General features: G+C 33.8%; 2 protein-coding genes across 3 annotated transcripts; both read right to left on the reverse strand.

Moving 5' to 3' along the window:
* Positions 1 to 3,843: 3,843 nt before the first annotated feature.
* On the reverse strand, positions 3,844 to 8,508 carry LOC115974916 (ER membrane protein complex subunit 7 homolog). Its single transcript, XM_031095487.1, has 7 exons — positions 8,225 to 8,508; positions 7,976 to 8,013; positions 5,358 to 5,466; positions 5,033 to 5,096; positions 4,618 to 4,734; positions 4,415 to 4,523; positions 3,844 to 4,212 (listed from the first exon to the last, which is right to left on the reverse strand). The coding sequence occupies exons 1-7, from the start codon at positions 8,305 to 8,307 to the stop codon at positions 4,118 to 4,120; spliced, it is 615 nt and encodes a 204-aa protein (XP_030951347.1). The 5' UTR covers positions 8,308 to 8,508; the 3' UTR covers positions 3,844 to 4,117.
* A 3,901-nt stretch (positions 8,509 to 12,409) lies between these two features.
* Positions 12,410 to 19,316, reverse strand: LOC115974917 (uncharacterized vacuolar membrane protein YML018C). 2 transcript variants are annotated; one of them, XM_031095488.1, is made up of 8 exons: positions 18,864 to 19,316; positions 17,504 to 17,905; positions 16,145 to 16,362; positions 15,412 to 15,482; positions 15,218 to 15,319; positions 13,975 to 14,092; positions 13,755 to 13,890; positions 12,410 to 12,775 (listed from the first exon to the last, which is right to left on the reverse strand). In XM_031095488.1, the coding sequence occupies exons 1-8, from the start codon at positions 18,942 to 18,944 to the stop codon at positions 12,713 to 12,715; spliced, it is 1,191 nt and encodes a 396-aa protein (XP_030951348.1). In that variant the 5' UTR covers positions 18,945 to 19,316; the 3' UTR covers positions 12,410 to 12,712. The 2 variants fall into 2 exon arrangements, with proteins under 2 accessions (XP_030951348.1, XP_030951350.1); XM_031095490.1 differs by having other exon boundaries at positions 15,412 to 15,479; positions 18,864 to 19,314.
* Positions 19,317 to 23,309: the final 3,993 nt, after the last annotated feature.

Below are 23,309 nucleotides of genomic sequence, written 5' to 3' on the forward strand. Positions count from 1 at the left end.
ATCTAAAAATTTAAAAAAAAAATTCTGCAATTTAGTACCGTCACTTGGCGTAACTACGACGTCTAAACGCAACTTTTATTATATATAATATGATATGAAACATATAATAAATAACTACAGCCCTAAAAATGACTAAAATAAACAACTGCGAAGTAAAAAAAAAAAAAAAACCTTGAGGGAGGCGTTAATTTTTTTGGGTTATTTTCTTTTGGGTTTTTCAGAACAATTTCGAAAACTTGAGGGAGGCCGAAGTAAACACTAAATACTAGTCAGTGTATGTTTGTTTCTCAGTATCTGGGCGGGGACTAACTAGTATTTGTCATTTTTATTGCTACTGCAAAATCCACAAAATAGTGAAAATACTGCACTGGTTAACAAATATGAAAGATTAACACTCACCCAGAAGAATATTTCAACGAAAAAGGACAAATCTAAAAGATGGATCCCAGTACAGCAGACACAGCGATGGTTTTGTAAGAAAATTATTGAACTTCCTTACAATAAAGACAAAGCAAAAGCAAAATTTTGAGAAAAGACAGAAATTGGGAAAGTATACAAATCCTGGTTTAACCAGAAGATATACCTAAATAAGTTAATCAGAAAGAGATATAACCAGAAGACATAATAAAAATAAAAATATAACAAACGATTTGATTTTTCCATTGCTTCCAAACAATGAAACAAATGGCCCCCACTAAATGTAATAAAGAAGAGAGAGGAAAAAAAAATGTAATTTTTGAGATAAATTGAGGTATCAAACAATAAATTTTCAATAATGACATGATCACTTTTAACTATTATCTTTGAAATTTAGTCTTAAAAATTAAAATGGTGCAACTCTTGCATTTAATATTTTATAAAGAGAAGGAAAAAGAATTTGTTAGAAAGAGCTATAATATTTCTACCTCTTAAAGATGATGAAAATGAAATAATTGTGTGTAAGTTTTGTGAGTTAGTTTGTACTTATCAAAAAAAAAAAAAAAAAAAATTATAAGATAGTTTGCATTTGTGAGAGATTTTGTTTATGTTGGTGAGGTTTGAAGTGTTGCTTGTGCGAGTTGTTAGTGTTGTAAGGTTTGATTAAGTGTGACTGTAATTCATATCATTGATAGTGAGTTTTTTTATTAGCGTTGCCTAAGAATATAGGCATGAAATTAGCTAAATCATGTTAAATATTGTTGTCTCGTGTAGTTTTTCTTGCTCGTATGAAAGTGCTTCTTGTAACACCGAATTCCCCTATCGTACAACAGCTTTTGGGTTGAGCAACCACTTTTTGATCAGCTTGGTCTACCACTTATTTGGCTTTATTGTTCTCACCAACCATATGCTGTACTATTCTACCCATTCGAGTCTAGGTCTACTGTGCACAATTCAATGGCCATTCATGGGGTCAATCAAAAACAGCTTGACAAGCAAATGTGGTTGTACAAAGGGCCACCGCATAGTTTACGCCAGGACTTATAAATTCTACCCATTCGAGTCTAGGTCTACTGTGTACAATTCAACGACCATTCATGGGGTCAATCAAAAACAGCTTGACAAGGAACCTTGGAGCTGTTACGGCATTTTAAGAGCTGGAAAGTGAGACACCTTAAAAGGGACTACAACAGAGCAGCGCACAATCTTGCACAAGTCGCTAAGGCAAATGGAACAACTCAGCAGTGGAAAGGAATGGAGCCCCCAATGATACAGCAGATTCTTCTTATAAATAGGGCTAAATGTTAATTCTGTATTTGTTAACATGTAACTTCCTCTCCTCTGTTCTCTGTTGTATACCAATTTCAGTTTTAATGGAACATCATTCTAGAAAAAAAATAAATAAATAAATAAATAAAATGGAACATCCAGTTTCATTCTCCAAAAAAAAAAAAAACACAGCTTGACAAGCAAATGTTAGAGACCCATTGTACAAAGGGCCATAGCATAGTTTACGCCAGGACTTATGAGTTTTCAACCTAGTTCCAGTCCACCAAGGAACTTACTATACCTTACCTCCTTGTGCTAGCTCTAGAAATGAGAAAATTTTAGAGACCCATTCTCTCCAACCTTTTTCCATTTTTTCTAGAATTAGACAAAAGTTTCATTAAAAAAAAATTAGCAAGAGTTGGTTTGGAACATAGATATAAATGATGGAATAGGCTCACCTTCAGGTTGATTTTACCCTCAGTAGACTCGATCATACTACAGCTTTATAAAAAGCATGCTCAAATTAAATCTAAGCTAGATCCAAATCCTACAGAAACAAAGATAAACTTCACATAGTTTGCAGTTTGCACCAAGCGCATTTAGAATTGAGGATTTAAAATCAAGTGATTTTGAGAATAATAATTAGCATAAACTACATAATACAAATTTAAAACCACATTATTTGAGTTTTGGGATTTTACTCCAATAAAGATACTTGAGATTTTAATTCAAATAACATTTTATACTTGATCATTTCAAAACCATATATTAATATATCTCAAATCCATTTATAGAATTTATTAATAGGAAAAAATACTTGCTCGTTTGTATTTTTTTTTTTGGGCTAATTGCAACTTACCCACTTGTGGTTTGGCCAAAATTTAAATTACTTACCTGTGATTTGAAATTTGACACTTTACTCACCTAAGATTAACTCAATTAGAGTTCCATAACCCATTTCTGTTAAAAATGAGGCTAAATATATAATTTTACTCCCATTTTATGTCTCTCTCCTCCAAAAACATAAAAGAATAAGGGAAAATAAGATCAAAAAGTGAGGGTTTTGTAAAAATTAAGAACAAACATTATCCCCATTTGAGCAAAGGAGAAAATGAATACATGGGCTTGAAGGAATTGCTTAAGTTCATCATGCTGTGATTTGATTTGGGTTGCATAGTCATCTGTTATTACAAATATAAAGTTGTGACAAACATGTTGATGTTGCTGTTGTGGTTGCTATAATTGTTGTTGTTGGTCTCCAAAGGATTAGTGGAGGCAGTGGAGACCACATTGGGGTGATGGGTATTGTTGTGATGCTAAGAAAGGCCTTTATTCTACTGAACTTTGTTGAATCTTGTTTGAAATCGTGTTGATTTTTAGTAGAATCCTTACATAATTATTCCAACCTAGCACATCATGCACCATAGTCCATAATACTCCTTTAGGCCCTTTTCATTTTGTAGTTTTCTTTCTTCGTTGCCTTACTTGGGAGAAAAAAGAATTATAAGCTTTAAATTTTACTAAATATTTTAGACTAGGATTTTGAAACAGCAAGCTACTCCTGCCATGAGACTCTTTAGAAAATGCATGATGGGTTTGATGATGAGGGCTAGATGAAGGAATGCAAAAATCGCATGGTTGACATGTTTCCAAGAGAGGATCCATTTAGTGTTCTTGTTCCAACATGATAAACTCGAGCAATTTCTTCAAGCCCATGTATTCATCTTCTCCTTTGCTCAAATGGGACTAATGATTGTTCTTAATTTTTACAAAACCCTTACCTTTTTATCTTGTTTTCCCTTGTTCTTTTATGATTTTTATGTTTTGGGAGGAGAAAGACACAAAATAGGAGCAAAATTACATATTTAGCCTCAATTTTAACATAAGTGAGTCACAGAATCTTAACTGAAGTAACCTTGAGTGAGTAAAGTTCAAATTTCAAACTACGGATAAACAACTTAAATTTAGGTCAAATCATAAGTGGATAAGTTGCAATTAGCCTTTCTTTTTCTTTTTCTTTTTTTTAAGTCGTTTTAACTAAATAATGAAAATATTTTCATATGAATAAACCACTTCGAAAATTCAGGAGATGCAGATTTGCTCAGGCTGGCCAATGGGCGCCTATATGCGCACAAACTTAAATGCAGAAATGCAAACTAAAACTAAAGTTAGCTACATATAATTAGGGATTGAAATATCAAATCAGATTTGCATCATCTTTCGATTAGTCACCCAGGTAAAATACTACTACCTTCCACAGATTCCAACAAAAAGAAGTATAATTTTGAGACCATAAATTCAGTGAAGAGTTTTAGCACCTATTTGCTTGATACAACGAGGCCTCCAGGGCTCCAAACTTAATGTTTCCAAATTTTTTTTAGCTTTTAAATGGAGAAGGGATAGAGGGTTTGCACTTTTTCAAATAAATCCCTCAACTACTCCTCGCAGCACCAGGTAACAAGCTTGAAAGAGATGGAACCCCTTGGTTCCTCATTTCTTCTTGTGCTCGCCTCATTTCCTCAGGATCTGCCACCAAAACACACCAAATTAATATGGTCAGTAAGAGAAATGGAACCATAATGCAAACCCTATCAGCCTCGTGAAGCTCTCACCAAACATTAGGGTTTATCAAAATTACATGAGACAAGCCAATTAATGTTAATCTACAGCAAGTCAGAGCCTTAAGACCAGAGGTGAAACATAAAAAGTATGGGCCAGAGTACTTTACCCATGTTTTCCATTAATTTGGGCATTAAAAACATAACGACCAGCATAAATCCCATCATCAGACCCATTGGGCTCTTCACAACAGACATAACGTTAAAGGGTTCCCTTATCTGTAAAAGCAGAAACAAAATGAGATAGAATAGACAATAACTCCAAACAAACAAATTAAGAAGGAGAAATAGGAAAAATTAAGTCTAAATGAACCTCATAATAGTGTTCCACTCTCATTGGCTCTAAAGTCAACTCGCCAAGACCCCTCCTGTTCTCTGTCAGTGCTGCCTGAATCTTACCTGGAAATCTAGCGCTGACGTCAACCCGGACCTAAACACATTAAGAGAACATAATAATGATAAAATCTTATTGGTGATTAATGATAAAAATAAAAATAAAAATAGAGAAATGCTAACGAGTGCCCTTAGGGCACTGGTTAAAAATCCAGTTAAAAAAAGTTTTTATGGGGAAAAAAAAATAATAATTAATGTTTTATCAGTTTTTTTCATTTCCCATAAAAATAATGTCAAAACTTTCCTAAAATGGATTGTTAACGAGTGCCCTTAAAGCACTTGTTAGCATGACCCATAAAAATAAATGACAAAAAATGTAGATAGTAGAGTCCTACCGGAGAGAAGTAATAGCCTAAAGCATCAACTTCAATTAGATGAGTTCCCGCGGGCACATTATAGCTTTAAGCATACATATTAAGGATTCACAGAGTGCTTAAAGTATGATTCATCAGCATTCCTCCCAAAAGAATAAAATACAGATAATTTCAACACTGAAAACTGTGGGCCCAACAATTATAACAATGAAGATGATTTTTTTTTTTTTTAATTTTACATCAACAGTGCAGAAAAGAGAGGAACTAGGTTAGTGGACAGGATTTTTACTATGTGTAATCAGAAAACTCCAAGTGTCCTTAATCAAGGTGTGGAAAAATAGGATACAATGAAAAAGATCCATCATGTCTCAGAAAAGTAACCCTTTGGCCACCGTTTAGTATAACTTTGACATTTGATGATTTTGCATGTGCACCAAAACCTTTCACACCCATACCTGCCAAATAAATTCATAAATAATCCGGATCTCAAAAAAAAAGATGGGGAGGGAGAAGGGGGGGGGGGTGAACAAGAAGTGCAGTGAGAGGAAAAAGAATAACAACGACAACCAAGCCTTAGTCCCAAAATTTTGAGATTGGCAATGGATCCTCAATAATCAGGATTGGCCACATGTATTATTTCACAACCAAAAAACGTCAATGCATTGTTTGAGCACCAAAAACCAACTTGGAGTCCAAATCGTATTATCAAAGACAAAATTGATACAATAATTTATTGAAATAATTTCCAATTGAGATCTCAACATCCATGATCAAAGTGTTGCATTGGTACAGCCAATTGTCATTGGGCCAAATGGCACCTCCACCATCCCATAAGGATGGGGGTTGTGGTTCTTGTGGATGAGGTTATGGGTTCTGAGTACCCGTTGGGTGCATGAGTAAATTACTAGGCAAAAAAAAAAAAGGCATTGAATTGGAAATAGGCAATTACAGAAACTCTCCTAGAAGATAGAATTGACCCAACTAATCTCATCTCATACAAATAGACGGGCTAAACCTCTTTTCAGTGACCCTAATCATCTTCGACAAAGAACTTAGTCTTTTTTTGATAGGTGAGAATATTTTTATTAAAAAAATACTACTTCATCGACAAAGGGCATGAAGAAGCCTAAAGAATTACAACCAAAAAAAAAAAAAAATTACCAAAAAGACAAAGACTCTAAAAACATTGTAATGGAATCACAATATATAAAGCCCCATGCACGAGACCAACCAAATAAGGAGCTAGAAAAAAGCTGCTAGCAACTGACTATGTGTACACTCCACATCTTCAAATGAGCGCCATTTACATTCCTCCCAAATAGTCCTCATTATGCATAAAGGAACCATGTTCCAAATATACAATGAATACTCACCTTTCCCAATTTATCCAACCAAGAAAAAGATGAATCACCTTCTCCAGTAAAACCCAGTGGATCCCAAAAGATCTAAGAACAAAGCTTTACAAATCATAAGCAACCATACAATGATTTAAAAAGCCCACCATTTGCAACACCAAATTACTATAGTATAGCCTCTCTTAATGAGATTGTCACACATAAGTATATTCTCTCATGCCGCTGTCCACACAAAAAAGGAGGCCCTCCATGGGGCTTTCAAAGCCCAAATACCTTTCCAAGGAAAGGGAACAACATTGGAGCAAGCATTAAAGAAAGACCGTACATCAAATTCTCTGCTCTTCTTAAGTTTCCACACCATCCTCTCTATGAGGGATATGGGAATCTAATAGTTAGAGAAATGAAGCCACCTAGTCTTACTCCCAGTCATTAAAGTCCCAAATAAATCTAACATCCCAACTACTACTCCTGCCCATGTACTATGCCTCATTGAGACTCCATTGAAGCCTCTTGATTTGTGGAATTATCATACAAGACAAGATAAACCAACCTCAAAGGCTCCTCATTACACTAGTCATCATGCCAAAACCGGATATGGTTACCCAAGACTATATCAAACTAGATGTACAGTAGAAACTTATCCCATCTCATCCTAATACTCTTCCACAAACCACACCCATGAGAAACTCGAACAAGTTTCTAAGTCCAACCACCCCACTCCACACTGAACTTCAAGATCATTACATGCCTCCATAACATTACACACCTCCATAACCGTGTTACCTCTACCCCCAACCGCCAAAGCCACTTCCCCAACAGAGTCTAATTTAAGGTCATAAGCTTCCTAATCCCCAAACCACCATTAGCAATAGGAGTACATACCTTGTCCCATCCCACCAAATGATGTTTAAACTCCTCCCCTATCCATTCCAAAAGAAATTCCACTGTAGTTTCTCAATCATATTTGCTACCCAAAAGAATGGTAAACCCATCTTTTTTTAGGCTCAGTAAACCCCCAAGTTTCCCCTCCCCCCAAGAGTCCAACCCCATCCCATGGTATTAGCCAAGGTCGGAGGGCACTCCTTATTCTTGTATTCTTTTTTTGATAGATATGATAAATTTAATTCAATAGCATCCACTCCATTTTTTTTATGTATTCGATAGTTACAGTGGGGGAAGGGGATTTGAAACCTAGATGTCTTCATTGGATGACGCCAATTGAGCTACAAGTTTCTTGGCAATGCGTCCATTCCATGATGATTGTTCTATAATTTCAGGCAAAGATACCAATTGTTTTTGGTGTAGACGGGTTTCAAACCCAGGTCACTTATACTATAATGCAACGCCAGCAGAGAGCTCAATTTCAATTTCACAAGAGGTATTAATAAACTACTAGTACGGGTGATTCATTTTCTTATATTGCAATTTGCAATAGATATTATACCTTAAGACTTTTTCCAATGCTACACTTTTCTATGTTCACATGAATGGACTGAATCTAACTCAAACTAGAACAAGATATATAATAGCCATACCAAATTCGTTCCAATTTTGCTACACTGCAATTAAATTCAATTTTTTTTGTAAGTAAAGGAAAAGAAAAACATACTTTGAATCTTCACTCGACCAGTAATGGTGTAACCGTCACTGTAAACGAAAAACAAAAAATTATATATCATAAAATTATAATTAAATTAAATAAGTGGAAAAGAAATTAAGGTTGCAAGTCTTAAAATTCGTAGATTTCTACGTTTGGATAACTAGAAAACTAAGGAAACTGCATCAGCTAAAGCGCTTAAGAAACATTTTTATGCTATTTGATTTTAAGGAAAAATATAAATAAGATGTGAAAACCTACCCAGGTGAGATCGCGAGAGAGAAAGAGAGCAAGGAGAGACATAAATGCACGAAAAGTACGAGAATAACCGGTTTGGATCTCATGGTTCGGGGTTGACAGAAACAGCAAATGTTTTTGTTTAAAAGCTTCGGAGCTTATGAGAATGAGAATTGAATTGAGATTTGAGAGCCAGAGAGATCGACTCGGACTCTTCAAACTTCACTTCCTTGCGTTCTCAGATTTCTTCTATACGGTTGTTTGCTCCCGTGTTACCGATCTTAATGTGTTCTTTTTTTTGTCGAGTCTATCAAGACGGTATGATACTATGATTTATGCAAAAGAGTGGGCCCCGCCTGGGCTCAAGCTTAATATCAAGCGCTTGAGAAAAGATCCATTACAATTTACAAGTACATTATTTGGTTCGGAGAAGTGCTCCTAATACTTATAATTAATTAAAGGCTTAGTAATATATGAGTTAACTATGTAATATTATTTGCTAGGCTGAGTGGGTAAGGCTCGGACGCTTTGTGCACCACACCTAGGTCCGAGTCCCACTGCTTGCAGGTTTCCGTTGGTGGGCATCCTTAGTGGGGTTGATCCCCCACACGAGCATTATGAGAAAAGAACCTCCGCTGTTGCTCGGTGCCCTGCCCAGGGGTTTAATATAACCATAAACGCCCCTATTTTTTTTAACAAAAAAAAAAAAGGATAATTACAGTAAACCCACCTGAGGTTAGGCCCGTTTTCATTTTACCTACCCGTGGTTTAAAACTTTACACTTTACCCACCTGAACTTCAATCCATTATCCATCCGTTACCCACCTTACCCTCAAACGTTAGAAAAACACCCTTTTATTAAAAATAGAACATAACACGGATCAAACACGAACCATTAAATCTTTTCCTCATGAACACAAGAACACAACATTTGTAAATATAGTTCAAAATTTTTAGTTACACACATCCAAAACCAATTAAATCCTCTGAATCCATACCAAAATCCCTCTCATTATTCAAACCCAAACTGTAATAAAAAAAGTTTTAGAACCCAATCATAGATTAAACAGAAAATAAAAACAAACCAAAGAGAGAAAAACAACACCATTGTTCATCCTGCCGATGGTGGTGGTCAAGTGCTTCGACCTAAAGTTTGATGGTGGCTTGTACGGCGGTTTGTCTGTCATGGCGGTGGCTCATAGTGGTGCTAACAGCGGTCATTGAGGTTAACCACCATTAGCAAGCCAAAATCAAATAAAACCCACAACCAAAAAAAAAAAAAAAATTTGAAACCCACGAAATGTTGCCATCCACTCCACCACCACCACTATTAGAACCCACACTCAGCACCACCACCATGCCCATAATCCACAAGCCACAACCCATAACCCCACCATAATCAAATCATTATCAAACCCACAACCCAAAAGCAAAAAAAGAAAAGAACAAAAGAAAACCACCGCCGGTCGAGATGGAGGCCGAGATTGAGCTCCATTCTCTCTAAACCACCGCCGGCCCTCTTCCTGGATATGCTCCAAATCCCCGAGACAGAGGCTGAGACCGAGATGGATGCGAGAATGAAGGAAATCAGATGACACGAGCTCGTTCGTTCACCAAGGAACCCGAGATGAACGAAGGAAATTAGGCTATGTGGGTCAAGTCCTTTGCCTGCTTGTTCGTTCACCAATACATCTCCAATGACTGCATTGGCTCAGATGGTGCCATCGAACCCGAGCTCATTACCAGAAGCGCCTGTAATGAGTCAAGCAAAAGGAAAATTGCCTTCGAAGAAAGGGTTAAGTACTAGTATGATTGTGGCTGTTGTGATAGTTAGGCTGTTGTGATAACTGGCCTGTTATGAAATTGTTGATATTGTTATAGATTAAAAATAATTTCATTGAGTCATTTGATTGGTGTGTTGTTCCTCCACTTTGTTCTCATTGAAGTTCATGAGCAATGAAAAACCCCTAACTTTTTTATTCTTGTTATATTTGTTTTAGCCTAAAAATGTGTTTTTCTAACGGCAAACGAAGAGGTGGGTTACAGAAGGCTAACAGAACTAACCTTAGGTGGGCAAAGTGTAAAATTTTAATTTTAAATCACGGGTAGGCAAAATGAAAATGGGTCTAACCTCAGGTGGGTTTATTGTAATTATCCAAAAAAAAAAAAAACTATGTAATATTATATTAAACTTACTACTAAGCCCATTAACTAACTTAAACTTCTCCCTCAAAAAAAAAAAAAAAAAAACTTAACTTAGGTTGTTTTTCATTGAGTCATATTGTTCACAAGCTTATTTATGAATATATATATATATATATATATATTAAAGATTTAAAAAGTTAATTATGGCTTCAAAAATGTCAAAATTACCCCCTAATTCAATTAGATAATCCTTATTCTTAAAAAATAAAAATGAGGTTAAAATTGTAATTCAACAAAATTAAAAAACAACTAACCATCTATGATTTGTTGTGAAAATATTGTAAAAATGTTGTGGACGTAGCAACTCTCATTTAAATATATCTCACGCACGTTTGATATATTTTTTTCTAAAAACCAGCACACACTAAACTCAACAGTTTACTTCATTTCAAATCCTAAATTTTAGTTTCTTAAAAATTCCTTCTAGTGTAACTTCGCTAACAATAGATAAATTCAAATTGAAAAATTACATTAAACTCAAAAAAAAAAAAAAACATCCTCGTCGCACGTGCGAAGCGCATGTGATGAGGCTAGTATATATATATATATATATATATATATATTGGCTTGGGTTTAGCTTATTTATTAAACACATAAAATTAAAGTTTAAATTTGACTTATTTATAAACAAACAAACATGAATGAGTTTAATAAAACACCACTTACATGCTCCGCCTTTTTATGCACAACTTAATTTACCCTACTTACATGCACATTAACTCATCACTTGAGTCTAAATATAACACCACACTAGAATACAAGGCAAAAACACTGTTTATAACAAGCAATAATAATTAATAATTAATAAAACCCAATAAATCCCATTTAATAATGGAAATTACTTGAGGCACTGGATTTTATCCTCACGAAAATTCACATTATATTGTAGTTGGGCCAAGTAATATCAATTTTTTTAGCACTGCTCCTTAATAACCAGTTTTTTTATTTTATTTTTAGAATCTTCTTAATAGTTACTTGGCATGGACAATTCAATTTAAATTAAACCCTTTAATTAAATTCATTAACTCATACACTGTACAACATAATTTTCGGGTTTCCACACCTCCTTTGGAGTTCTATCATCTCACGTATATCTCCGTATTCTATGTGTGCACTTATTTTATTTGTACAACACTCATATGTTTGCCTATATGTCTGCCTATATAAGAGCATTTTTTTAATGGTAAGCACCCCAAAGTCCTTTGTCCCGTCATCTTGGGTCTGAACTTTTATCATCATCATTGTTTACATCTAGCACCATTAATTATCATGAACATCACTGCCAATTCCACCACCTAAACAACCAGTTTCTCCATTTAAGAAGGCTTGGTAGAAGAAATATTTTTATAGTATAAATACACAAGCCCACCAACGGGTCTCTCAAATCTCAAGTCAGGAGAAAATTATACTATGTATTCGCTCCTCTCAAATTTCAAGCTAAAGGAAATTATACTATGTATTCGCTACATGTAGCCTCCCTCTCATAGCAAGTGGGTCTCATCCACTCTGAGAGAGAGGCTAAGTGGGACCCACTTGTTGTGAAAAGAAGGTTATATGTAGCGGATACATAGCATATTTTTTCATATTATTTCTGAGTCAAAATGAGGCATAGAGTGTACACTATATACTCATTACCTCGCATATTCCTTGTTCCCTTTTATACACGCCATTATCATTCAGGCAACTGTATTTTTAATTTTTTTTATGGAACGGGTACTTTGTGATGTAATATGATGCATCGCATACCAATTCAATTGGTGGGAACTATAAGACTACCCGTTTCAAACGTTTCAATTTGTTATGATTTCCATTCTTTCACATTCTCATACTATCGCCAAGTTTTCATGCTGAGACAACAATTGTTAAAAGGGATTTGCTGTTGTTTACTGCTTCCAATCTACCTAAAATCGTGAATTTAATAGTAACCTCCATTCAGGCTATATACGAATATGGTTGAAAGTATTGCTCAAACGAGAATATGGTTGAAAATATTCATAATAAAAATCAACAAAAAAGCATGAAAGGGATTTTCATTTGACTATATAAAAAAAAATACAGTTGGGTTTTACAGTTTACACTCAAACTTAGCGTAAAGACGAATCCCTTTTTTTACACTCAAAAGACAAAAGTTCATTTACACAATCAACTATAGTACAATTACATTCATCACTTTCCTCTTTCCAGCCAAGGACGCAAATGGCAAAGGAACTCTCAACACAATGAATTAGGAATACGGCATCCAACAGTGCAGAGAGATTGGCCCGAGAAAAGATTTTTTAGATCATCCTAAAAGAATTAAATGAAATGCTACAAGCCCAACTTCTTTGAGAACCAGTCTGAAAGATTAGCTATTACAAAACCAGCAAATACCTGAAATGACCCCAAAGGGAACAAGAAATTTCAGGCTTTAAACAATAGATATACAGCCAACCTCAGAAATTTGAATCAATACATTGTATTTTGAACAGCATCTGAATATAACAGCTGGTTCTGGTCATACTTTTTTTAGTTGCATTAATTGAGTTGCATCTGTTGAAATTACCTAAATAAATTATAAATGAAATGAACTAATTTTATCTCCAATGAAAAATACAACACAGTCAATGCACATCAAAAATCCAAATGCCACCTACACATATAACTAGAACAGAAAATATAGAAAATGTTGGAGAAGGATGCGAAGCTGGGTAGCTCCATAATAACTCTCTCTTCTCTAGAATTAGAATTAGGTCCATATCCAATCACAGCTCACATAATAACTCTTAAGTGGTTCCATCATTTTCACCAGGAGGTCAAAAACATTTTATGAAATCTAGCCATTATCTAATTCAATAAATGATGTCAAAGGCCTTCCCCATCATGATGTGCATTAACAGAAACTTTGAGAGCAAACCAGAAGATGATGGACACTGGATAGTGGATAGGACCTGTAAAGTTATTCAAATCCTACCACTTCCCCATGTCTGAGTACTAACTGCCTCTCCATTTGAAGCAAAATGAAATGGAATCCCACTCAGCAGCATTAAAATGCTGACTAGGATCTTTCTGGTGGCTAGTCTTGCACCATATCTCTTTCTTCAAGTAGAAAAATAATATAAAAAATAAAAATAAAAGAAGAAGAAGAAGAAGATTAATGTATGAGACTTTTTAAATAAAAAGGGAAGCAACCAGATCACATTCAAAAATGCCCTAGTCTTACTGTGACTTGTAATCGGTGCCAAATACCCAAGAACTACACTTTCCACCTAATTCACCTAATATGTAAAAGTATACTTAGACGCCTTAAAAAAAGGATTTACACAAGGGCAAAGAAAAATCTCCATAGACCAATGCATCTTTATAATAATACCTGAGTTGAGCCGAGAATGTATATTGCTGAATAATGACGACCATGGATCATCATGTCAGCCAGCATAGCAAGAGGGATGGTGAGTGACATGCCCAAAGTGGCCACCAGTGGAGTTGTCCATACAACACAGAGTGCCCTACAGAGAAACGAGATAATGATAAAGAGAATGAGAAAATACGAGTTCATGATCACTGATTTATAAACATTACTTTTCACATACCAAAAGTAGTCAGAGAGGACACTTCCAACAAAGCCATTGGCAAGAACAATTTCATCCATCTTAGCAGAATGAGGAATTGTGAATTTTGGTTCAATGCCCAAAGCTGTCAATGGCCAAACTGAAAGGGAAACAAAAAAAGAAGGAAAGATATTCATCTAAACTAGCGGTACTATGCATTGCTTATTATATGAAAGAGACCAAAAAATAATAAATAAAAGATCCAGCACATATTTTACTCGCTAAGTCAGCCATTAGAAGAAAAAAGGAAAAGAGTATGTATTTGAAATACAATGCTAAAGTGTCTAGAAGTTCAGATCTAGTGTCCACCAAATCTGGCATGGAGCCCTAGCTTATTTCCAGCCCCTAGTTTTTCATGGTCAGTTTCAGAAGGTGGTAAAAAAAATGAAGGTTAACGGACTAGAGGAAAATTTATAGATGAAAAAAAATAAAAAAGCAAGACTAGGAGGGGTCATTAGAGTCAGATGAGGTGGTAGTATGTGCAATTAGACCTTTGATTTCTGTAAGTTTTAAGCTACTAGCTGGGTTTGAAGACCTGGACTATTAGACCTCTCCAAAAGTGCAAGTGGTCTAAGCTGCCTACTCCATCAGTTAATGCATTAATGCTTCTCAATGTAAAGAGGAGATATGAATAATCCCTTGTTTAGTTGTTTGGCCATAAACCATTCATTGAAAACTCCACTAACAATCCAGTAATATTTCTTCTCAAAGTTCTTTTGTAAACTTCTGTACTACCCAAGTTATCATTTTTAACAATCACCAATATTGCTAATATTTTGAAAGATAGAGATTCACCACAATTTGACTCCTAAAACTGTGGCTAACAAAAACAAACATTAATAAGGAAAAGAAAAGTCCATAATTAGAATCCACTTCATCCCAAATTGTTTCTAAAAATAAATTTAAAAATAAAAAATTAAAAATCTGCAGGGTCCCCAAGAAAATATCAACGAAACCTACGTAGACCTAGAGCAATAGCATTATAAGCCAGAAAGCCTCCAGGCCCTATTGTTAAAAATAGTGAACTACTATAATGGAGAACATAAGGAAACTTTGGAATATTTTTGGGTGCTAGTACAAAGGCCATTCTTAAATCAAGATTTTGATAATATGACTGTTTACTAATAATAAATAAACAAATTTTTAAAAAAGGAGAACAAATAAAGAACCTTATAAATGCATTTGATGGCTGATTAATAAACTACTTGCCAGTCAAGACTCTTACCAAGCCACCATAGTGCTACAAGCGTAAATAATCCAATATATCCAAACAACTTTTGCACATCAGCCCTTTCTCCTTCTTCACCCGTAAACTTTTTAAGAAGCACTGCAGCAATGATGGTGAGAATAAGATATAATTGTTTGTCAAATTAAATTTAAATTGAACAATAGAACTGAATAACAGAGAAAATCTCAAACCTGTAAATAAACCATATGACACAGCTGAGAGGAGGCCAAAAAGATCCCCAACAAGAGTACGTTTTCCACTGCTGACAAATATCAAATGTCAGTGCAAAAAACACACATTACGAACAGAAAGTTGATGGAGAATATATGTTAAAAATATAGCCAATAAGCTCTTGCTCAAATGGCACTTCCTCTTCCCACAAGAAGTATGTGACTATATATATATATATATATATATATATGTATATATATATTGAAATGTGAAACAGATGGCCTGCATAATCTGCATTTATATACTCAATAGGTTGGGATTTTGTCACTCAAATTCTTAAACTGGAATGTGAAAATCTTCATGGCACAGCAACTAAATTCCACCAAAAGTTTTCAGCATAAAAAAAATGGAGGTTTAGAATATGGAGGTTAACCATTGTCATATTATAGTAAAAGGGCATACAGCGTATCTTTCAATAGAAAAAGAAGAAGAAGTAAAGCTGTATTTTGGATCTTGGTGAAACTTTGACCCCTACACCCCCACCCCCACATACGTACAGCTTCATTGAGCCTTGCATATCTGCACATACTTTGATGACATACAATACCAACATCACAAGCCTTGCAGTATTTTCCACATCAAACAGCATCAATAAAGCCCTCTATTTCGTCTTCAATTGAAATTAAGTCCTATATATAATAAATTTCAGGATTGGATATGATAGAACCAATAAAGATGGAGTAAAGGACTCACGCAGAAGCATTCATTTGTGAATCATCTGCTGCCCAAGTTTTTCCCATGGTTGTCATAGCCACACCAGCCATGCTAACAAAGACAGCAACTACTTTTGCAATGTTTAAAGAATCTTGGCCCAGATACGCACCAATGAAAAGAGTAAAAAGTCCTGAAGTAGAGGATAATACTGTTGTACTCGCAACACTTGTACGTGCCAGTGCAGCATTCGATAGGTACTGCAAACCAAAGGAAAAAAGAATCAATAAGGAATATTTTTGGGTCCTCATACTAAATCTAAACCCTTAATACATCACAAAATGAAATAATAGAATTTCCATGAATATGCTTGTTAATTATGCCAGCATCAAAAGTGCAAAGAAAAGCCTATGAATAACTAAAAGAAATGTCAGAAGATAACAAAAGAATGCAAACATAACTGATGTAAATCATGTATACATATATCACATTAGACGGAAAAAACTCAAGTTCTACTTCACCTGCCCCCTCACAGTCTAGTAGTGGGTAGGCTGGTAAACTTGAGGCATTCACCTCCTTTTCAGACATGTCCCTGTACAAGGCAAGGATGTGTGATTTACAATGCCATGACATACATTTTTTGGACTAAGCAACCCCTCAACATCACTAGAATCCAAACTCACTTATTTACATTTCCAAGCAATAATGTTCAATATGTTTATCCAACACTGCAGTAATTCCTACACTCTTCACCTTGAGAACCTTATGAAACAGCAAACATGATGAAAGGACCCTTGAAACAAAAGTCCAGTTGACCCAAAAACATCTGTGGCACCTAACAGACTAATGCATGGAAAAACAAACACAAGGCATCATAACTACTACACAGCACCAAAATAAATCACACAGATGGCATGCACCCTTGTTCAGTTATTTTTAAAAAAAAAATTTCCAACTCAGGAGCACATGCACAAACACTGAATGTGTCATTCAATCAATGGGGAGCGAATAGACTTGTATCCTTCTAAAACCATTTTACACCATGGTATCAACAAAAATTTTGATGGTTTATAACCCCCCCCCCCCTTCCAAAAAAAAACACACACACACGCCCCAAAAAAATTACAGGTATATACCAAAATTAGTAACATTTGAAAAGCCTTAGTTACGTGTCTTAGGAGGATTGAGTGGTCATGGTACAAGCAGACTTCTAAAAGAGACATTATGATGAAGATACATGTAGAGGAAGAATCCATTTAATTTCTTGCAGATTGATGCCAATTAAACATTCATCTTAAAGTGAAAATGGATCTAGGGATAAGATTCATGATCAACTCTTTAACAAACCAAAATGGAAAATATAAATTTGAAGAAAACAGCCAAGTGGCCCAAGTGACTTACCTCGGTTATAAACCAGATTGGGGCAATATAAAATCCATAAGTAGCAATTTCTCTGGGTGTAAGCTCTCTATCTTGTTTAAGTATGTAAGCTTCATCTTTCTCTTTAGCAACCAATGGCCTTCCTTCTGCATGAGGTGAAAGATCTGCTTCACTGTCTTTTCTAGTCAAAGTTGTCGGAAGTTCCAATTCATAGCTTTTTTGCCCACCATTGTATTTTACTGGAGAATTAAGACCGGCAGAAAACTCAGCCACGCTTTCTGCATTTTTACCACTTTTAGAAGAGCGACGTTTTAGAAAATTACACAACCAATCCTTTAGGAATGCTATTGGGAGGTAAACTACCATAAGAGAAGCTCCAAGATATGTTACTGCAAAAGGCTGCTTATAGTCTACAAATATGTCCTGCAAATAAGATAACTGTCAGTTGAAACCTGGCTACATGTTGGTATGGTGTAGCATTACGTCAGTGGTTAAAGAAAAATGCATTGCATCAAAGATTTGAGAAATCAAATTATAACGAATTATGATACCCATAGAATAAATATGCAAACAATCAATGAAAGAAGAAACCCCGCCTCATATAAGACCCCCGTAAATTGCAAAAAGAAAGATAAATGTTTGTGATGAATATATATGCAGAAATACTTCACTTCAAGCTATAAGAAAGAATCAATTACCAAAAGCATCCCTAATCTTCATAAGATTGCAAGAAGAATATTACTTTCAAATCTAGGACCATGGCTGAGTTTTTCTGGTGGCTTTATTTTTTCTGGAGGATCAATATGACCATGACAGGAACTTCAATTTCATTTACATATTTTTAAAAATAACTCAATATCTACGCAAAACCTATAGGCACAATAGTAATTTAATTCGAGTTGAAAGAACAAAAAAGGATTTGATTAATAGGGAGGTAACAAAGAGTATGCCTTTAACTATGAACAAAATAGAGGAAAAGGATATATGTGGCCAACCCGAATTTAATTGTGATTAAGCCTTAGTTTTACTATTATTATGATTTGAATCCTGAAGGTCTCCGTTGTAAACACTATATAGTGTAAATTGAGCTAAAAGACTCCTAGTAGAACTAAGCATTAATTGAGCTGAGTTGCATTGACTTTTAGTCCTAACGAATTACAAAACTAGATTGAGCTAAAAATTCCATAACTATATGAACATGGTTCATCCTCATCAAGCATCCAATGAAATGGATACAAAATACATAATAATAATAATAATAATAATAATTCAAAACCCAAACAAGAGACAGGAACTCATGATCCATCAAACATAGATGTAAGGCATATAAATTCATAACCATGAATGAGACTTAACCCAAAAAAAGGTTGGAAGAGCTGACCTGGGTGACTTCGGCAGAGGTGACCCATATAACAACAACAGCTCCTATGAGACACAACCCAGCTCTGTATCTCCAACTCATCGAGAATCAAAAAAGCAAAGGCAAAACCCAGATACAAAAAAGAGAGATCTGAGGTGGGAATGGTACTCTTCTCAGATCTTGTTTGAGATATCAACAACGCCCACCGACATGTAACAATGAGAGATCTTGGGAGGGAACGTTTCAAGAGTGTGTGTGTGTTATAGTTTGCGTGTGAGTGTGAGAGAGAGAGAGAGAGAGAGAGAGAGAGAGAAAGTAGCTAATTTGGGAATAGAGCGGCCGTTGAGAAACAACATAGGCGTTGTTTTTTGTTGGGGACAGGATTCTTTGCAGAAGGATTAAAAAAAAGGCAAAAGAAATGGTTTGATGAAAGAGAATGAGAGGGAATTGTAGAAAATTTAAGGTCGGTAGTTAAAGTTAAATTCCTCTCTGGCTTTCTGTCTCTCTTGCCTTATTTTATTTTATTTCCTTCGAGAATTATCCCGGGGAAAAAAAAAAAAATATATATATATATATATATATATATATCATCTCATTTATTTTCTATGGAGTCCGGTCTCTATTACACAGAACACATGAACAATGCATTTAGGTTTATAAACAGTAATTTTAAAAGTGAACAGTAATCAGAAAATAATTTTTTATTATTTTCAGCAAAATAAACGGTATCCAAACGCATACTAAGTAGGGAAGAATGAAATAAGTAAGAGAGAACATTCATTTCTCTCTATTTTCTTAAAACTTCAAATTTTCATTCCCCTCGAAATTGGGAGGAATGAGAGGGAATAGAATTAGATTTAATGATTTTTTTACTAAAACTCCAAAAATACTCCTATATATTTAACCATTTATTTTAAAATAGGAGTCTAATAGTAATATTGTCATAAAATAAATCCATTACATTCTCTCTATGTTACTTCCAAATAAAATTACTTATATTTCATTAATTTTCATCCATTCCTATTCTTTTATTTTAAAACATCCAATCGAAGTTATTTAATCTCATTCCATTCCATTCCATTATTTTCTATTCATTTCCCTTACTTAAATACATTTCTTTCCTTTCCATTCCCTTTATAATCATTACATTCCATTCTATTTCATTTCTGTAAAAACATTCATTTTCATTCCTTAATGATCATATGGGTATTGATTTAGAGAAAATTTTTAGAAAATTTTTATGGAAAAAAAAAATTGATTTTTGGACAATTTTTTTTTTTTTAAATAATTTCCATAAAAGTTGTATTAAGACTTTTTTTATAATGACTTATTAACAAATGCTTTAAAGGTATTCGTTAACAAGACCCTCTAGTATTACTCTCTAGTAAGGGTATTCTTTTTTCTTTTTTTTTCTTTTGTTAGTTTTGAGTAATATTAAGGAATCAACATTTTTCACAATTTGGGATATATTTTGTAGTAATACTAATATATGTGGTTTAATCTAATTAATCTAGTGAGGATCTATAATCGATTGAAAAATGTATGGGACTAAGGTTTGATTATTATAATATTATTATTATTATAGAAATTATATATTTTTATAATTCTTTCATAATTATTAACATAATAATATGTGTGTGAAGGGTGTAATCTCACATTCATTTGGATCTATTAATAATGTTATTTTTATTGTGTACCAATCAGTCAATCACAATAGATTATGATTAAAAATTGTGGGAAATATTATGCTTATCATCAATTTATTGTTTAAGTTTTAATGAATTTGTTTCCAAAAAAAATATATTTATTGTATTTAAGACGACCTCGAATTGTCTTTCATGTCTCCATCTTTCTTACCTTATCCTTAGCTTATCCTTGTTTCATGGAATTAAACATAAAAAGGGAAAGAAAAAAAATACCTAAAGGTTCCTTTACTTGACTCTCAAAAAAATAAAGGTTCCTTTACTTGAATATTACTTCTCCAAAAAAAATTATGTGAAACTTTGGCTGTGATGCAGTCAAACTTGTCTTGCCTATAGTCGGTATAGATAACATTATTTCTATATTTTGATTCATATGTACTAAATGCATCTTAATGGTAACTCGTAAACCAATTAATGTGAAATTATCAAGTAGTAATAAAAGAAATTTTCATTAAATTATAGCTAACAAATGTGTTCTGGCATTCGCTCTTAATGATAACTCTTTATCATCAAATACCAATCAATTTTTGGTGTAGATAAGGATTAAATCTCAAATCTTTTATATAATCATTAAAGACTTTACCAGTAGAGTTAATTAGAACCCACAACCAATATGCCAAATTAATAAACTAATTTGGTTTTATTTTATACCTTACCAATGCAAGGCTATCCTAAAAATGATAACCTTCCTATAAAAAAAAAAAAAAATGAAAAATGAAAAATGAAAACCTTGCAATGAAAGCAGACCTTAGAATACAAACGACAAGTTATTAATTATCATGCACACATCTGGATAGCACGTTATTTTAAAGCATACTAAATGGCAATTTTGGAGACCATCTTCTTTTAATAGGGAATTATTATATGAATTAAATAAGACAATGACATTATAATAAGATGGGATAATAAACATCATCAATAATCATAATGATTTGAAAATGAAATAAAGAAAAATGTGTTAACATCTCTTGTAATTATAATTTTAAAATAATCATAAGTTTGTTTGTGTTTCAAAATTTATTCATCTGGAAAGATTTATTGATTATAGATTTTGTAGTAAGTGTCATGCAAATTTTCCCCGGAATTGATTGAGGATGTCAACAAGGAAAGTTTATCCTATGAATTACACATTTCTGAACCAAAGCATGTTCTCTTTCTCTAGCCCCCCCTTTTTTTTGTGGGTGATGATATTTCTATTTTCTAGTAATAATCCTTTAAAGTTTTAAGGTTGAATATTCAGGAATAAGGCCATTAGAATATTCCCATAACACTACCCTACATACAGAAGTATCTTCTTCGTCACTTAAAATATTCGTATATTCCATGATTATCTAGCCAACTGCCGATGTGAGAGAGAGAGAGAGAGAGAGATTAACTAATTAAAATTTCTGGTTGGTGGATGTTATCTTATTCCATCACATTAGGGTCTTTTTTTTTTTTCTTTTTTTTTTTGAGTTAACATTTAAGCTTGTGATAGACATCCATTTGAAACTTTAGATTGAAGCCAATTAGTATCTTTATCTGATAATAAAAAGCAATTATTAAGAGCGGATGCAATATGTTAAAACTTTTTATAACAAAATATCAAAACTTTAAAGTCTTTTACATTTGACCGAAAAATAAAATTATAAGGATGATTTTTTTTTAGGTCAAAATAACCACTATGTGTGGTATCATAGAAAACTAAGGTAATATAAGCTAAACTAGGAGGCATAGAGTTGGGACGGTGGAGAAATTAATCAGAAGGGCAAGGAGTTCTTGTTTGATTAAACAAATGAGTGATGAGGGGAATGTCATGCTCTCTGAGGCCAAATTTATGATATTAATATATTTTATATGTAGAAGTTTATGTTATTAATTTAATTCCATTGATTTGCAATTTACATTCTGTCAAATCGAATATTTAACTCCTTCTCAAAAAAAAAAAAAATCAAATATTTAACTAATCATCATATATTTATTGAATTCTCGAACAAATTTGCATTATAACTTAGAATTTAATTTCTTTGGTGAATTTGTATCAATCACTAATTAATTAAAAGGTGATGAAGTATTATTTGTCTTTTTTAAGATAAATAGTAGGGAAGGAAGAGGTATGATTCAAATCACAAACATAAAATACCATAAAAGATGTTGTTACCATCAAACTATCACTTTGAACTCACGTTGAATAAATCAAGGGAAAGGATTTGCAATGCTAGTAACATATTTAGTTTGAAGGGTAATGACAAGAAAATGACTTAGTGGACCAGGGATTTGTTGATAATAAATACACATTGTTGGTCATGTAAGGTTAATATTAAAGAAAGACTAGACTGAATTGTTGGTTTCAAAATGCAACAATGAAGCATTGGCTTGTTTTGAGTTCAGAAGTTCTGACTTCTGAGTTCTGACCACACATATATTCTCTTCAGTACAGTAGGTGAGCATAAAAAAATTTCTAAACCATTCAGGTATTAAACGATGTGGATTAGATATCTCTCTACCTTCAGAGTGGAAAAATCTGTCTGGAATAATCAATTACAGGGCTCTGCTCCTTTCATACTCACTAACAAATTAAAAAACAAAAAAAAAAAAAAACCAAATTAATGTCTCTTTAGAAGATGGAATGTGGTCATTGGTAATATTCATTCTAGAATAAACGTGAAGGAACTTCCAAGTTAAGGAGCCATCAGTTAAAATTTGGGCAGTGAAAACAATTTGCAAGAATTACAGGAAATGTCTTATCCAAGAGCAATGCATGTTGAAACAAAAATCTCGCATC

The sequence above is a fragment of the Quercus lobata genome, chromosome 2 (assembly GCF_001633185.2).
Source record: "Quercus lobata isolate SW786 chromosome 2, ValleyOak3.0 Primary Assembly, whole genome shotgun sequence".
In the NCBI taxonomy this organism is placed as follows: domain Eukaryota; kingdom Viridiplantae; phylum Streptophyta; class Magnoliopsida; order Fagales; family Fagaceae; genus Quercus; species Quercus lobata.

Coding starts and splice junctions, on each gene's coding strand:
- LOC115974917 (XM_031095488.1), bottom strand. CDS start 18,944: ATGAGTTGGAGATACAGAGCTGGGTTGTGTCTCATAGGAGCTGTTGTT. Junction 15,483..16,144: donor TCACAAATGAATGCTTCTGC/GTGAGTCCTTTA, acceptor GATATTTGTCAG/CAGTGGAAAACGTACTCTTG. Junction 15,320..15,411: donor GTCATATGGTTTATTTACAG/GTTTGAGATTTT, acceptor TCATTGCTGCAG/TGCTTCTTAAAAAGTTTACG.
- LOC115974916 (XM_031095487.1), bottom strand. CDS start 8,307: ATGAGATCCAAACCGGTTATTCTCGTACTTTTCGTGCATTTATGTCTC. Junction 5,097..5,357: donor CATGATGGATCTTTTTCATT/GTATCCTATTTT, acceptor GTATGCTTAAAG/CTATAATGTGCCCGCGGGAA. Junction 4,213..4,414: donor CAAATTAATGGAAAACATGG/GTAAAGTACTCT, acceptor TTTTGGTGGCAG/ATCCTGAGGAAATGAGGCGA.